Raw genomic sequence first — 18,426 nt, 5'->3', positions numbered from 1 at the left:
ATTTTCCATTTAGTTGTACTAATTTACATTCCCACCAACAATGCACCAGTGTTTCTTTTTCTTCACATTCTCACCAACACTCATTATTACTCATCTTTTGGATAACAGTCATTCTAATAAGTGTAAGGTAGTATTATAGTGCTTTCCCTGATGATATGTAATGCAGAATGAACATTTTCTTTTGCATCACGATGCTAAAAGAGTCCAACTTAGAGAACAAGAATACAATTGTGTTTGCAGGAGCTAGAGGAGGTTGTGAATGAGGAAAAGGCATATGATGATTTAACACTACAATGTTTCAGTTAGACTGGAGGAAATAAGGTTCAGTGATCTATAGCACAGAATGGTGTTAATATGGCATGATATGGAAGATGAAAAGGAGCAAAGCTTGAAGATGACATGTTTTCTGGTATTTAACTTCTCAGGAAATGACATGCAAGAAAAAAAAACAACTTAGTTTTCTAAGTTATTATTTCTCATTCCTTCAGTTGATTAGTCACTAAGTCCTGTGAATTCTAGCTTGCAAATAGGTACAGTGTTATGCTATTCTGTAGCAATGAAAACAATAAAATTTTCATGTTCCTGAGTAAACAGTTAGAAGTGGAATCACTAATTTTATAATTAGTAAATGTTTAACTCTGTAAGAAAATAAGAACTGTTTATTTTCAATAATTTAGTGAACTATTTTTAACACTCTTTCCTTTTAGCTTAATGGTCATTTAAGGATAGAGTGTAATATTACAAATACAAAAACAATTTTGGAGTTTATGACAGAAAGGAAAAGAGAAGGTGTTTCCATATGTCATCACAAAAAGATCTTTTTCATTTTATATTTTAGCTTTTTGATTTTTATATCTACCTGTTAATATTTGTTAAATATCTCATGGGCAGAAAATGCTTTCTCCACATTTCATGAGCAACTGAAAGCATAATCATTTATTTTGTCCAGTTTACATTAGATGACTTAAATTCAATTGTTTAAATGTATGTATTCTCAGAAATTATCTGAGCAGAGGCACATGATCTCTGGGAATCAAACCAGAAGTATTTCCATTCATTTTTGAAGAAAATAGAGAACAGTATTAGAGAAATGGCAACACTTTGCCTACGAGGCATTTACAATTCATCTCTGTCTTAAAAAAGAAACATGTAGTTTCTCATTTCAAAGGTGCAATTGCTTATTTGATGGTATCCCACAAATTCCAAAGACAGATAAGCACATTATTTGTAGAAGTCTCCCCAACTATTGTTATAAACGTGTTTTTCTTAAATTCTGTACTCTAGTAATTCATATATTTTAATGGTCAGTACTTAGGCTTATAATTGTATATCATTTTGCTGTATCATAATTTTTATTAATAATATGTGATGTTTGATGTCCTTTGTCCTTTATAAAAGTTTTGGACTTAAAGTATATTTTGTCTAATATTAGTATAACTAATGCTGCTTTCTTGTGGCTTCTATTTCTATGGACAGTCCTTTTTTCTTCTCTCCAATTTTAAGCTATTTGTCTTTGGATCTAAAATGAATCTCTATTAGCTTTCTAATAGATTAGTAGTTAGATTATATATTTTTATCCATTTTTGTCTCTTAATTAAATATTATTCATTTATATTTAAAGGAATACTGATAAGGTAAACTTCTCTCATTTTTTAATTTGTTTGCCTCATAATAGGCTTTTGGTTTATCACTCTCTTACATACTATCTTCTGTTTGTGTTTTTATTGATATTTTATAGTGAAAGGTTTAAATTATTTTTTTGCCTATTATTACAATTATTTTATTTGTGATAGCCACTTGGATTATATTTAACATCATAAAGTTAAAATATGCTAATATGAATTTGCATCTTCTTCTATAACATACAAAAATTATTCTCCTTTAACAATTTCACACTCACCCATCATTCACTGGTATCATAAAAAATGTCATAGTTGCACATCATCTCCAAAAACATAAATTAAAAATTTTTCCTCATTAATCTCTTAAATTATGCAATTGGTAAAATGTGGGCTAAAACTAGTTACCATAATTCTGTATTTCAGATGAACATTATAATTGTTACTCTTTTAAATTATATAATAAAAAGTAAGAGTTTATGCTATGTTACAACAATATTAGCTGATATAATTTCCCATGTATTTAACTTCATTGACCTGTTTTATTTAGGTATATGGTTTCAAGTTACCGTGTAGTGTATTTTATTTCTAGTCTGAGATAATTCTTTAAGCATTTCTTAAAGGAAAAGTCCATTGGTAACAAACTTTTTCATATTTTACATTAGAATATCTTAATTTTTCTTTCACTTTTCAAGGACAGTTTTCCCAGATACAGAATTTAACCTCTGTCCCATCCTGCCCAGCTCAAACATCCATTGCTTTCAGGCTTCCAGAGTCTCTGATGAGAGATATCTGTTTATACTTTAATTGAGAAACTCTTGTATATAATTAGTTAACTCTATCTTGGTTCATTCAAAGTCCCCTTTTGTCTGTGGCTTTCTATACATAATTTGATTATAATCTCTCTTGGATTGGTGTCTTTGAGTTCATCTACTTAGAGACTCTTGAGTTTCTTCAGTGATTATATTCATGTTTTTCATTAAAAATTAAAAAAAATTTCCAGCCATTTTTTTAATATTCTCTGTCCTTTCTAATTTTTCTTATACTTCTGGAACTTCCACAATGCATATGGTTATCAGCTTGATGTTGACCGACATATTCCTTGCATTCTGTTCACTTATCTTAAATATTTTTCTTTTCTTCCTGTACTTCAGACTTAATAATTTCTTTTGCCTCCTTTATATTTGCTGATTCATTCTTTGCCTCTTCATTGCCTGTGAATTTCTGCAGAGATTTTTTTTTCATTTCAGCCTTCAGAATTTCTTCTGAAAATTCTTTTTTAAATTTGTTTTAAAATTCTTTTTTTTTATCTTTTTAGGTTTTCTATTTATATTTCCATTTTGTTCAAATTTTTTTTAACTTTCTCCACATCCTCCTTTCTTTTCACATCCCTCTTTCTTTTCACATCACATTATGTAGTAGATCCATCAGGTCTTTTTTCCAGGAACAGTTTTGGTTGGGATTTTGTTCAATTTTTTTTTTCCCTTTGTATAGGCCATGCTTTTCTATTTTGGTATGTTTCACAATTTTCTTGTTGAAAATTGGATGCTGGAATATCATTATATGATAATTCTAAAATCAGATTATTTTTCTTCCCCAGGGTTTCTTGTAGTCCTTTTGGTTTTGTTTGTTTCTTTTTATTTTTGTAGATTATTTCTTCACTGAGGTTCAGTCTATAAAGTATTATGACTTCAGCTCCTCTTAGAATTAATCTACTTATCTGTGTACTTATTTATTTTCTTATGGTATTTAGCAGTTTCACAGGATGTCCTCAAACTTGGAATCCTCCCACTTCAGTCTCCCAAGTAGCTGGGATTAATTATCTCAGTTATTTTCTTAGTCTACTCTTTCTGGAACCTGGGTTTGTGTGGTGTCTTTTTAATTTCTCCCATACACATGGTTGCCTTTCTAGTATTCAATAGTTGGCTCCCAAAAGGGGAAAAAGAAAAATAAAAGGAGAGAGGCAGGAGCATTTTAAATTACCTGGAAGTCACTTCAGATAGAGGAGGGTCTGTAATCATACAGAGAGGTATAACCATAATGGCCAGACCTCCCTGTTGTGCCTCTATGATCAGAGCACATATCTCCAGTATTTGTGAGATAGAACTTTTCTTATTCACTCTGACTCTTCAAACAGTGTGAAGACTGTTTCAGAAGCATGTGGATAGCTGTCTACCATGGGGCTGAGGGTCAGGAATGGGTGGCTGCTACTGTGCTAAGAGCTGAAATTGACGAGAATTAAGTGCAATTTATCTGGAATATGCAAGCCATCAGTAGATTTCACAGTTCCAAATGGTTATGTTTAATAGGTTCTCTCAGTGCAGTTATTGTCTAGATGAGGAGAAAGATTTCTTGTTCTTTCTACTCTCCATTATTGTCCCAGAATCTTCTCTTCAATTTCCTTTTTCTTTTGGTACAGGAATTGAACCCAGGGACATTTAACTTCTGAGCAACATCCCCAGCCCTCTTTTTTTAATATTTTATTTTGAGGCAGGGTCTTGTGAATTACTTAGAGCCTTACTAAGTTGCTGAGGCTGACTTTGAACTTATGATCCTCCTGCCTCAACCTCCTGGGCCATTAGGATTACAGGCATGCACCACAGTGTGAGGCTCTACAATTTCTTTTTATTTAAAAAAATACTGAATTGATTATGGTATCATTGCCTGAACTTGTTATTCATGGGCACATTTCTAAAGGTTAATTCTAATACTTATTGATAAAGTATATTCATAAACACATAGCAATATTTATGCAAATTTTTCATAAAATGCTTCTTTAGCTTAGGTTAGTTGGACTTTCAGTTTAGAATTAAAGAATATTACATGATGATTTTAAAAAGATAAAGTATATATTTATTTTTAAGAAAGGTATATTCATGTGGGAACTTTCCTACAAGATATTACTCTAAATAGATTAGGTAAGATGTAATAATTTAAAAAACTAACATACATAAATAAATGTTCAAGCAAAGTCTGTTTCAGCAAAACTGTGAAAATATTTTAAGAAGAACTGTCAAGTTCCCATAAGGAATTTGACAACTTCAAAAATCTGCAATAATTTCAAATAAATAAAAGTATTTATAAAAATATAAAAAACATGATTTTATCTGTATTTGTGATAGCTAAAGATGTTTAAATACTTATAATATTAAATTATAAAATTATATTTAACTAATAGTTTTTTCAACTGTTTTTAACAAAGTAAATTTATTAAAGGGGAAAATGTGAGAATGTCAAATCAAATTTTGAAAAAAAAAATTCATAAGGACCTAAAATACAGTGTGTTTTCTTCTCCATTCTAGGGTGAGTGGGGAGAGGTGACTTTTTATGAAAAAAAGAAACAAACAAAACTTCCAAATTTACCCTGAAAAATTTGTTCATGCAAATCTCTAGTATCATTTTGTTTAAAATCCAATAATTTATGGTCTGTGTTCATTAAAACTTTATCTTAAAATTCATGATTATAAAGGTTAGAAGGATTATTTTGCTATAACTCTATGAAGCATACAGTTTAAATTCTTAGTTTAAAAAATGCTATCATGAGAATATTATTTTATAATTACTTCTACTTCAGGAACCTATTAAACATGTTCACATAATAATATGACTCTAAAATTTTATATAAGTGATTAAATTACCTGAAGAAACTTTTTTCTTTGAAATCTACATTTCCTTCTCTGAAATATTCTCAATAATTGTTTTAAGTAAACAAATATTTTTTCAAAAAGAATAAACTGTTAAAGCTAAAATTCTTTGCTTTATGATCATAATTGTTATCAATATTGAGAAATTGTAATGGTCATAAGATTGAGAGATTGGAGGTCTAGAAATGCTAGAATATTTGGCCAAGAAGAATTGAAATATACAAATAAATCAATTTAAAATGCCCTACAGAGAATGAAATCATTAATTTTAAACTAGTATTTATTTTGTTTTTGAGTGAGCAATTTCATAATTAGTAGATTGTGACTATACCAGACATTGATATATATATTCTAATTCCTATGTTTCTTCTTGTCTAAGAAATTTTATTACTAAGACAAGACTTAAAGTGTCCTAGATAACATATTGCCACTAATTTCTCATTTACTATGTGACATATCTTAAAACTTTGTGTTATCCTTCATTTTTTCATGTAATGGTTGACCTGAATGTTCTTTCTTTACTTCACTTCCTCTAAGTATACTCTATTCCCTATTCAGTACTAAATAATGCCTTGCCATTTTTTTCTTATTTTAATTAATTATTTATATATGACAGCAGAATGCCTTATTATTCTTATTATACATATAGAGCACAATTTTTTATATCTCTGATTGTATATAAGAATATTCACACCAATTCGTGTCTTCATACATGTACTTTGGATAATAATGATCATCACATTCCATCATCATTTCTAACCCCATGCTTGCTCCCTTCTCCTCTCACCCTTCTGCCCTATCTAGAGTTTGTCTATTCCCATGCTCCCTCTTCCTATCCTACTATGAATCATCTTCTTATATCAGAGAAAACATTCAGCATTTGTTTTTTTTGGGATTGCCTAACTTCACTTAGCATTATCTTCTCTAACTCCATCCATTTACCTGCAAATGCCATGATTTTATTCTTTTATTGCTGAGTAATATTCCATTGTGTATATATGTCACATTTTTTTTATTGATTCATCTACTGAAGAGTATCTAGGTTGGTTCCACAGTTTAGCTATCATGAATTGTGAGGCTATAAACATTGATGTCGCTGTGTCCCTGTAGTATGCTGTTTTTATGTCCTTTGGGTATAGACCAAGGAAAGGAATAGCTGGGTCAAATGGTGGTTCCATTCCTATTTTTTCAAGAAATCTCCATACTGCTTTCCATATTGACTACATCAATTTGCAGTCCCACCAGCAATGTATGAGTGTGCCTTTTTCCCCACATTCTCTCCAACATTTATTGTTGTTTTTTCTTCATAATGGCTGCCATTCTGACAGGACTGAGTTGAAATCTTAGAGTGGTTTTGATTTGCATTTCTCTAATTGCTAGTGATGATGAACACTTTTTCATATATTTGTTGATTGATTGTATATCATCTTCTGAGAAGTGTCTGTTAAAGGTCCTGGGCCCATTTATTTATTGGGTTATTTATTTTTTTGGTGTTTACCTGTTTGAGTTCTTTATATACCCTAGAGATTAGTGCTCTATCTGATGTGTGAAGGGTAAAGATTTGCTCCCAATATGTAGGCTCTCTATTCACCTCACAAATTGTTTCTTTTGCTGAGAAGAAATTTTTTAGTTTGAGTCCATCCCATTTATTGATTCTTGGTTTTAATTCTTTTGCCAAAGGAGTCTTATTACGGAAGTTGGGGCCTAATCCCACATGATGAAATTAGGGCCTACTTTTTCTTCTATTAGACACAGGGTCTCTGGTTGTATTCCTAAGTTCTTGTTCCATTTTGAGTTGAGTTTTCTGTATGGTGAGAGATAGGGGTTTAATTTCATGTTGTAGCATATGGATTTCCAGTTTGTTGAAGAGGCTATCTTTTCTCCAATGCAGGTTTTTGACACCTTTGTTAGTCTTTGTGTCCTGCATTCTGTACCACTGGTATACCAGTCTGTTTTGGTGCCAATACCATGCTGCTTTTTTTTTTAACTATTGCTCTGTAGTATAGTTTAAGGTCTGTTATAGTGATGTCACCTGCTTCACTCTTCCTTCTAAGGATTGCATTAGCTCTTCTGGGTCTCTTATTTTTCCAGATAAATTTTATGAATACTTTTTCTCAATATCTCTAATAAACATAGATACAAAAATTCTCAATAAAATTCTGGCAAATAGAATACAAAAACATATCAAAAAGATTGTGTACCATGATCAAGTGGGATTCATCCCAAGGATGCAAGGTTGCTTCAACATATGGAAATCAATAAACGTAATTCATCACAGCAATTTAAAGATAAGAATCATATAATCATCTCAATAGATGCTGAAAAAGCACTTGACAAAATACAACACCCTTTATGTTCAAAACACTAGAAAAAATAGGTATAACAGAAACATATCTCAACATCATAAAGGCCACCTGTGTTAAGCCCCAGGCCAACATCATTCTAAATGGAGAAAAATTGATGGCATTCCCTCTAAAAACTGGGCTAGACAAGGATGCCCTCTTTCACAACTTCTATTTAACATAGTCCTTAAAACACTGGCTAGAGTCATTAGACAAAAGAAATTAAAGGGATATACATAGGGAAAAATAAAGAACTCAAATTGGCAGTATTTGCTGATGATATGATTCTAAACCTAGAAGACCTTAAAAGTTCCACCAGAAAACTTCTAGAACTAGTAAATGAATTCAACAAAGTAGCAGGATATAAAAATCAACACCCATGAATCAAAGGCATTTCTGTATATCAGTGACAAATCCTCAGAAAGGGAAACCAGGAAAACTACCCCATTTACAATAGCCTCAAAAAAATCACATAAAATACTCCTTATCCTTTTTCTTAGAATTATCCCTCTCTGCTAGAGATCAGTCAAGTTTTCCCTTAAACTTTCATTATAAGTCAAGTTCTTCCCTTCCAGAGACTCTCACTGAGTTTTCTACCTGCATATAATACAGACACTCTATAAAAATCAAGGACATGGCATTTATAGAAATTAATCTTAGGTTTTTATTTTCTTCCAAAATTTTCTATTATCTACAGCAGTTCTATTGTTCCCACTATTTCCTAAAACTGGTCTGTATATTCTATTTTCTGAAAAATATTGTATCTAACCTCTGAAAATGTCAAATAGTTTGTTATTAGAGATTGTAATTTCCAAACTCAATAAATATTTCCTATTTTTCTCACTTTTAATTAAGATTATAAAACTATCCAAGTATCAAATTTATATGTTTTTATCATGGTAATATTTCTTACAAGTACTCAAGTAAATGTGAGAAGTGCATTCTATTATGCCCCAGCCAAGGAATCATACAAATCCAAGAAGTCATTTCAAGTAAACTGGAGATATGCTGCTATTTCAGTTGTGTGAGCCTTGCTTATTCATTTATATTGGTTTTGAATTATTTCCAGACATCCGTAGTGACTTGGCTTATAATTACTTGGCTAAAGAAAATAAAAAAAAAAACCAAGCTCATGGTATAAATATGGTGGTGAAGAGCACTTACCAATGATGGGAATAGTATAATGCTTAGAAATTAGTATATGGTATTTGGGAACAGGACCTTCAAAGAACATAAATAAGTGATTTTAAAACATTCCAGTGGACTGGGGATGCATCCCAGTGGTAGAGCACATTCCCAGCATGAGCAAGTTCCTTCATTCAATCACCAGAAAAAAACAAAACAGATTTTTATATCCAGAGGAAAGAATTTATGGGGCCCATTAAGCCACTGTGACCTTCATGAATTACTTAGGATTCAGACTGATATTAACAAATGCCTATGAAATCAATCAAATCAATTTTCTTAGAGCTTAACCATATTTGTTCAAAAAATCCATCTCCCAATTCTCTCTGCAGAATTGATGTTAAGGGACAAAGGTTTCAACATGGAAGAACTATGAGAACCAATCTTACAGTGCTGTTCCAGTGATAGGTACAATATTTGTTAGTATAAAGGAGATTTCATTTTTCATGTAAGTTGGGGGAAGAATAATGATCACAAGTATCTGTTCTTCTAGGTCAAAGGTTGCAATACCAGAACACGTTTAGAGTATACATGCACTTCTGTTAATTTTAAGATGTTCTAGGTTAAAAAAAAATGAGTATTAATTCATGAAGGTCACACATATTTTTTTTTAATTGTAATATGGCAAGACTCTAAATTTCTTTAAAACTATTTTGAAAGACCTTTCCCACCTAGCATACTTACCCCATCTGGCCTGCCATCTGAAGCTGTGACAATCAGAATGTAGCGATCGGTGCTTTCCCTGTCCAGTGCTTTCCCTAAGGTGAGAATCCCTGTGCTAGTGGCAGAGAAAACAGAAAGACAAGGAAAAATATTATGTCACATTGTGTCTTCTTACTACTTACCATTTTCACCATTTCTCCCTACCTCTTGGCAATCATGGTTTGAGTATTTAAGATGTATAATACTAGAATTCATGTTGAAAATTGAAAAAAGGTTTTTAAGGCTGTCAAGTTTCTTAGAAACAATGATAAACTGCAAAATGAATAAGATAAATGAGCTGATTCTCTAGCTCCTAGGGAGAAAATATCAAATAAAGCTAAACTATGCTTAATTCATTCCTGGAAGAAAGATATATATCTTACTTGTGATTATTTCAAAAGTAAAACACTCCATTACTCCTTAGCAGTCTCACAATTCTTTGAGTCAAGAAATGCTTTCTTATAAATAATCTATATAACCTTTTCATTCATTGTCACAGATATGTGCTCATTGTGGAATCGCAAAACACTTGAATTTATCTTGACAAATTCTATGGATAAAAGTACATTTTCTCCTTCCTAATTTAAAAATAATGCAAGCTCTTTGTAGGAAACCAGAATAAAGAATTTTTAAAAATTTAGATGTTATTGTTATTTTTTTAATATTTCTATTATTTTCTTGCTTGACCAAATTTAAATACATAATTATTTCCAAAAGCAGAATCAGGCTGTATATTTTACATTCTTTCTAGTAGAATGTAATTAGTAAATCATTGTCTCATTTTATAATATAAATAAAACTCTTCTGTTGATGTCACAATTTTATTACTTTTATTTTTTAAAATTAGGATTCTTAACTTATAAATAATGAAATATGTGCAGCATTTAGTAAATACTTATGTTTTAAAAAAGTTTAATACCACTTCTTACTTTTTCTCTGTGTAGAATAAATGCTGTCAAATATTTAATGCTTATTTTAATGTAATTTCTTAAAAGAGTTTGGTCACTTGCATTGCTTTCTGTAACAAGTTCAGCATGAGTTTCCTAGATTTTACAATCTGATACTGCGCATGACATATTCATGAATCCCTAACAAGCATCTACTGAAGAAGTTTATTTTAATGTAATAAAACACTAAAATATTTATAAAGTATAAAAGCATATTTTTTTCTGATTGATAAAAATGCTTCATTTTAGAATGAGTGATATTAACGTACTAGTAAAATTTCAACAATTCATACCACATGTGGTAAGTGAGTTACAGATAATCAGTCAAAATCAGAGCCTTAGTAACTCCACTTACTTTGTTGTTCTTGAAGTGGACTTAAAATAATTCTCAACATATGACTATGAAAAACTTACTTTGCTTCTTGTACATTTAAAAAAATGCTTTGTCAAAATAACTGAAAACCAATTCCCAGAGTATGTTCATAATAATCAGGTTTGTATCAAGTTCTACACTGCATATAGTTGAGATAATCTCATTCCACAATGGCATTCAAAGAGAAAACAAAGACAATTATTGTTTTTGAGATTTAGTCACATTTAACTTAAGAAAGAGGAAATCTGAAAAACATGCAATAGTGTAATGAAAGAAAGAAAACTAAGTTATTGTTATAAGATCTTTATATCCCTATATTTCTCCTTCTATTAAATTAGAAAACAATTAGACATTTATATAGTGTTCCTATTTAGGACTCTCTGTTTTTACTAAATAGCTAATTTTTCGTGGTCTGGTGATTACAATAGAGATAGTTATTTCTTAAGATGATGTCTGCCTCCTTCTGATCCATCATTACATGGAGTTGAAGGGGTGAATGGGACATTTGGGAGATGGAGAAAAAGAAAATATAGGTAGTGTTTTTTGATTTTCATTTCTGCAAGACTAGTTTATGGGTACAAAGGAGCATCCTTTTTTGAAATTTCAGAAATACCTGGCAAGGGGGAGTCTTACTAAGAACTGGATGGAGGTGGGCCAGGATACATCGGGTTGCTTTTAGGGAAATAACAATTTTTGCAAGTTCATATATTAACAATACTGGTGGTTCTACTCCTGAGTATATACTCCCCAAACCCTAAAACCATGTACTTAAACACATGTATATATATGTTCATAACAGCAGCATTCACAACAACCCAAACATATCAAAACATCCCAAATGTGCATTAATTTACAAATGAATAAACTGTTATTTATACATACAATGGAATATTAGGCAAAAAGGAAAAGCAGTTAAGAACCGAGGCACTCTACTAAATCGAAGAATCTTGGAAACATTACATGAAGTGAAGGGGCCTGAAAGGTTTGGTCACAAATTCAATTATTTCATTCTACCACTCCTCCTTTCCCAGCCCTATTCTCAGACAAGCAATAGTTTACGTTTTGCCTACACACTTTTGCCTATCCTGGACATTCCATATGAAAGAAATCATATAACACATTCTGTTTTGTAATTAACTTATTTTACTTAGCATTATGTTTTCATGGTTCATCCATGTTATAGCATATTTTACTAATCGATTTTCTTTTATCAATGAATAATATCCCATTGTGTGGATATATGACATTTTGTTAATCTGTTTATCTGTAGATGGACATCTGAGTTTTGGGTACTTTTGTCAATATAAATAATTTTTATGAACATTCTGATGCGTAGTTTAATTGAACTGTATGACTTATCTTGAGTACATGTGAGTAGAACTACTGGGTCATGTGGTACCTCCCATTTTTAACATTTGGAGGAAATGCTGAACTTTTCCAAAGTGCACATTTTACAGTCTCATCAGAAATATATGAGTATTCCAGTGTCTCCACATTTTTACCCATACTGTTACTGTCTTTGCTTTTCATTCTAAAGTATGTGCAAAGTGGGTTATCTTACAAATTTTTAATTTTAATTTCCATAATGACTAGCAACTATGAGCATATTTCTATTTGCTTATTAACCCTACATATATATTTTGCAGAAAAGTGTAATCAAATTGTTTCCCATTTTTAATTGAATTTTTACTCTTTTTATTTTTGAGTTATAATAGTTCTTTATGTGTTCATGATACTTATCATCATAAAGTAATGTGTATGATTCTTATCATATACATTATTTTATTTAAAGTTTGTGATGTGTTTGGGTTGTCTTTGACTTCATGATGTTGCCACTTGAAAAAAAATTTTTAAATTGATAAAATGCAATATGTCATCTCAGAAATAATTTATTTATATTGTCTAATACCTAAAAATTATGGCTAATTTATATAATGAAGATTTCTTTCTGTATCTTCTTGTAGGAGCTAGTTTTTTATCTCTTATATTTAGGCCTGAAATTCACTTTCAGTTAATTATTGTGGATGATGTGAGGCAGAGATCTAACTTCATTCCTTGGAGTGTTGTCCCAACTTCATTAGTTGAAGATAATTCTTTCCTGATTGGATCAACTTTGGTCCTGTTTTGTCAACCAAGTGGACATAAATGTTAAGGATGCTATATGAATCCTTAAGTCTATCCCAGCTATCTATATGTCTGTTTTCATGTTTCCTTTATGATTCCCTTTGAAATAGTTTTCTTTATTTAATATTAACCATAAAATGTAGCTAATTTATGATTTTGATGTCCCTGTGGGGAAACTTCAAATGGTTAGGACTTTACATTTTTAAAATAGAAACTTATTTATCTTTGGAATCTAAAGTCTAAAAAATACTGTTATTGTCTTCAGTTTCCACAGCATTACTACTTTGTGGTCATAAAATCTTATTCCATGTAAGACTGCAGTTGTTCCTCAAAAGACCTAGGAATTCACACATGGCTTTTTTGATTTGGCCTTATGTACTGAGTGTTCTAGACACCGAAGTAGTGGCTAGATAATTTTTCAAGTTTTCTTCTTAAAATCATGGGTTAAGTTTGCAGTTCCATTCTTCCAGTAAGTAAAACACACTCACAAACAAAATGCCAGAGAGGAATCAAGCTCAGTTCTTTAACAAACATATAAGAAGTCAGAGCACCATCTTGATATTGCAGAAGGGAAGCAAATGATCTCTCTGGAACTCAAAATAGCTTCCTTCTTTCAATGTCACATTGCTCCCAGTTTTCCCAATAGTTATGATGATAAATATCTCTGATGTTTTCAGAGTGTTAAATAAAATGATGCTTATCTAAACTTTATCTACATTAATCAGAAATTAAAGAATGAACTCATGTTTCAATTTAAGCATGTGTGACACAACTTTTGAGATACCCTTTGAATGATCAGTTTAGTGCTAAGTTACTCTTTGTAGAAATGTCCTTGTCATTATGACTAGTTGACGGCTTTAAAGGCATATAATTAATCCCAGGTTATACCTGTAAATGGAAATTTCCACCTCAGTGGACTTTACTTAGTAAAAATGTTTAAAATAAATAGATAGTCTCCTGAGCAAGATATCTGAGTTCAGAAATATCCTCCCAGCTCTCATTAACATTCATAGAAAAAAAAAAGTAAAATAATACTACAAACAGCTGAAAGCATTTGATTAGCAGTCTGTTTTCTTGGTTACAGTACAATATTTAACACTAAACAAAAAAAGATTCAAGTTATAAATCATTTCATTTTGAACTTACGTTTCTGAAAGATTAAAAACTCGCTGAGGATCGCCATTCTCAATAGCATATGTTATTGAGTCTCCCTCTCGATCAGTTGCCTTCAGAAAAAAAATAATTCAATTATCAACTTATTTATAGAAGATTGAAGCTAACTGCACAAAATATCCATTAGTAATTTTAAAAATAAAGATTAAAGCATAGACTAATAGCAAGATGTAGAATAAAGAATTTTATATTTGATCCCAGTATTTCTAAAAGTACACACTGTTATCATTCAGGAAAATGCAGTAATGATTTTCTTATATGTATGTAATTCAATTTAACTAATTTATTTTATTTTAGAGTCTATATCTATAATTTTTGTTTAAAGACAGAGAGAAAGAGAGAGAGAGAGAGAGAGAGGGAGAGAGAGAGAGAGAGAGAGAGAGAGAGAGAGAGAGAGAGAGAGAGAATCTTAATATTTATTTTTTAGTTTTCAGCAGACACAACATCTTTGTTTGTATGTGGTGCTGAGGATCCAACCCGGGCCACATGCATGCCAGGCAAGCGTGCTACTGCTTGAGCCACATCCCCAGTCCTATCTCTGCAATTTAAATAAGTGTATTAAATGACATGTGAAGATTATAGTGTTAAAATATTTAAGCAATTTTTTTCTGCTCAAAGTATATCAAGAAAATATTTAAACTGGTAAAACTTGCGTTAAGTATCCTGAATCAGGAATCAGAGAGTCTGATTTCAAAATTAAGTTTCACTTAGGAATTTTAGGATTGTCTCCCAATTGCAACTGTAATAGGAGGTCTATAACAATAATAATATTAATAGATTTTTGAGGGGTTTAATTGAAAAAATATATATATATATATATACACACACACAAACATACAAATATCAAGGCCTACAGACTAACATCTGGCACCTTGTAAACTTTCAATAAACATTGGCTTTTATTTTCTTCTCTTCTTTACTTAAGTTAAAGAAGATAAAACCTATAGCTTTTATCTTGATGTTGAATTTTGTATTTCCACAGCCAAAATATAAACAAACATCCAATTCTGTAGCAATAGAGTTTAGGGTTTGGCCTTCTAAAGCATTCAATAATTTCTTTTTCAAATAAGCCATTGAAGTCACCTTATGCAGTCATGGATGAAGGTAATCTGGATGATATATGAGGGATGTAGAAGGGATTTGTCTGAGCATGTCCCTAGGGGGAGGAGAAATATCCAATAAATTCTAGATGAATTTTACATATATGTTATTGATCAGGTGGAGATATCACCTCTCTCCTGAAAGACATTTCCCTGAAGTTGGCAGGAAATTAGACAGGTTGCTGTGGGGAATTCTTTCAAATCGTTTCGTCTCTGCCACTAACCAGCTTCAAAATGCAAAGCAGAATAACAGATAAACAAGAATTGTTGCTTTCCTTGCTTCATCATCTTGGTTAAGAGCTGCAACTCCATCCTCCTATTTTCTCAGGGTTCCTATTCTCAACCTGAAAGCTCCCTCTTATCCTCCAATTGAACTCATCAGCAAATTCCCTTGGCTCTGTCTAAAATATGTAAATATGGTTGTATCTGAAATTCTTCCCTAATGCCATCCTCCTTGTGGGCTGTAGTAACAGCCACTCTACTAGCAGCCCAGTTTCCCTTTTCCCTTGTACCCTAACTATGCTCAGTTTTTAATTAAGCAAATAAAAAATAAAAAATAATTATTTCTTGGTATAATTAAATTTTTTTCCAAATGCTATTGCATCCTTGTAGACACACACACGACAATTTTTTAAAAAAATTTTACTCAATGGAACTGATAGTAAATTCTTACTATTTCTCTCTTCTTTTCTACTCTTAGCAAAAAAGATAAAGTAGAACTACAAATAATGATACTCAGCCAGATTATTTAAAAAACACTGGACTATGCTATGTCTAGAGACTGTATTTATCACTAAAAAGTTTACACTGAATATTTTCTGTTATTTTTCCCTTTTACACATATTTACTTGTTCTGTTACAGTTGTTCTTTTTTGCTTGTTAGTGTATAGATATTTTTTCCCTTGAAGAAAAAATTATCATCTTACGTTTATATGAAAGTCAGAAGAAACACATTCTGAAACAAGATAGTTTTGTGTACACAATTACAAGTCCAGACTTATGTTGAATCTTTTAAAGTATAAGATCTACTTAAATAAGAAACTTTTGTAGAATAAAAGTACTGTGAATTTTATATAATTTTTTTTTGTGTGTGTGTGTGTGTGCGTGTGTGTGTTTATGTCCTTATTTTGTGCTGTTAATGGATTTCAATCTCTGAGGTAAAGTGAAGTGCTTTTTTCAGTTTACCATTTAAGTATCTCAGGCTATTAAGAGTACATCAACATTATTCATTCTTCATTATTTTTTAAACCCTACAGTATAAATGGTCAATTTGTACTATTATTATTGTTATTATCATTATTATTATTTGAACAGGGGATTGAATCTAGAACACTTTAATACTAAGTTACATCCTCAGTTCTTTTATTTTTTATTTTGAGACAGGTTCTCACTAAGTTTATGAGGGTCTCATTAAATTACAGAGATAGCTTTGAACTTGTTATCTTCCTGCTTCAGTCTCCCAAGTATTTGGGATTATAGGCATGCAGAACTACACCCATTTATTTTTTAATTATCTTAATGTTTCTGTCAGTGCATTATAATTTTTACATACTAGTGAAGTTCACTTTGGCATATTCATGCATACATGGAATATAATTTGTTCCATTCTAATTTCCACCACTTCTACTTTTCCTTTTCTCCTTCTTCCACTTGTTCCTTTTCTTTTCCTTTACTGATCTTCCTACTATTTATTTATTGTTATTGTTTATGCATGCTTCATTCTTAAATAAAGTTGGGCCCCTAAAAAACATTTAAAAACCCAGGATTTAAAATAAGATTCTTATTTAATGATTTTCTTCCTATGACTCTGTCAGCAAGTCCTTTATTTTTATTTCAGGGTTTGAAACAAATGATAAAGTAATTAAGAAGAATACATAATTTCTCTATCAAAAACCTGAAAAGGAGTGGTATGATATACATCTGAGTTTGAAATCTATTATGTACATTAGGTGTTGTGTAAACAACATGTATCACTATTTGATAATATCTGAAGGGGAGAAATAATTCTTTTTTTTAATTTTTTTTTTATTTTTTAGTTGGCGGACACAACATCTTTGTTGGTATGTGGTGCTGAGGATGGAACCCGGGCCGCACGCATGCCAGGCGAGTGCATTACTGCTTGAGCCACATCCCCAGCTCTGAGAAATAATTCTTAAAAGGAATAATTGGAAGAGGCCACAGAAGCAATGATGCTTACAGTACTAAAATTTGATTCAGGAAGAACATAAAATGGAGGGCAGGGAGATGATTTCCCTTTTATATAAAAGTGATTGGAGCAGGTTTATTGAAAATGAGAACTTTTGTTGATCTTTGAAGTAGCTGAGAGAGAAAGTGATAAGGAAAAGAATAGGCAGAGGATCCAGCAAGGGCAAAGGCCATGCAGCAGGGGGCAAGGGGGGGACTACCTGTGAGTCTGAGGAATTGCATGGCTGGGATGGCTGCAGAATACACCTACTTGGTTTTATTTGTCCATTAGCCTCAGGTTAAAGAACGAGAAATGTTTACTGTGAATCCTTAGAAAGTACCGATAAAGAGCAGGAACATGGGAGGAATAGAGGAACTCTAGATAGGGCAGAGTGGTTGGAAGGGAAGGGAGGGGGCATTGGGTAACTAATGATGGTGGAATGTGATGATCATTACTATCCAATGTACATGTATGAAGACAAGAATTGGTGAGAGTATACTATGTACACAACCAGAGATTAAAAAATTTTGCTCTATATATGTAATAAGAATTGTAATGCATTCTTTTGTCATATATAAATTAAGAAATTACATTAAAAAAGAGTACTGGAATTTGGCCTTTGGTTTACTGATATATGTTTAGAAACATGATTAGGATAAGTTAGATCTTTCTTTCATTATTGCTTGAAGGTTGAAAAATAACTTTAAAAAGCAAAGCACCTTCTCTTTCTAGTCAACTCCATAAGATCATGTAACAAATGTATCTGAATTTGAGTCACCAATTTATCAGAGGAATCAATAAGGACACAACAGTCGTTATTTAAATAAGCAAATTTCTTAGACACTTAAAGAAATTTTCAAAGGGAGCAAATCTCTAAACTAATTTTCTGTCCATGTTGAAGACAAACACAATCATCAAATGCCATCTGGTAGAGTGGACTGTATGCACACAGAATGATCCTAAACATTTCATAGGATATTAAGAGAAAGTACTAGCCCTCAGGGATTCCAAAATAGATGAAAACAAACAGAT

The 18,426-nt window shown here is 31.5% G+C and overlaps 1 protein-coding gene across 4 annotated transcripts in view; it reads right to left on the bottom strand.

Moving 5' to 3' along the window:
• Positions 1–18,426, bottom strand: part of Pcdh15 (protocadherin related 15) — a 1,597,439-nt gene that overhangs the window by 205,291 nt on the left and 1,373,722 nt on the right. For all 4 annotated transcript variants that reach the window (XM_078041965.1, XM_078041960.1, XM_078041968.1 and 1 more), the window contains 2 exons: positions 14,083–14,162; positions 9,475–9,568 (listed from right to left, as the gene is read on the bottom strand). In XM_078041965.1, the coding sequence (XP_077898091.1) occupies positions 9,475–9,568; positions 14,083–14,162 (174 nt within the window). The remainder of the gene's footprint in view (positions 1–9,474; positions 9,569–14,082; positions 14,163–18,426) is intronic.

This window comes from Ictidomys tridecemlineatus, chromosome 1 (genome assembly GCF_052094955.1).
Source record: "Ictidomys tridecemlineatus isolate mIctTri1 chromosome 1, mIctTri1.hap1, whole genome shotgun sequence".
Classification (NCBI taxonomy): domain Eukaryota; kingdom Metazoa; phylum Chordata; class Mammalia; order Rodentia; family Sciuridae; genus Ictidomys; species Ictidomys tridecemlineatus.
The sequence above is the reverse complement of the archived record's forward strand: the minus strand, read 5'-3'. Positions and strand labels throughout refer to the sequence as shown.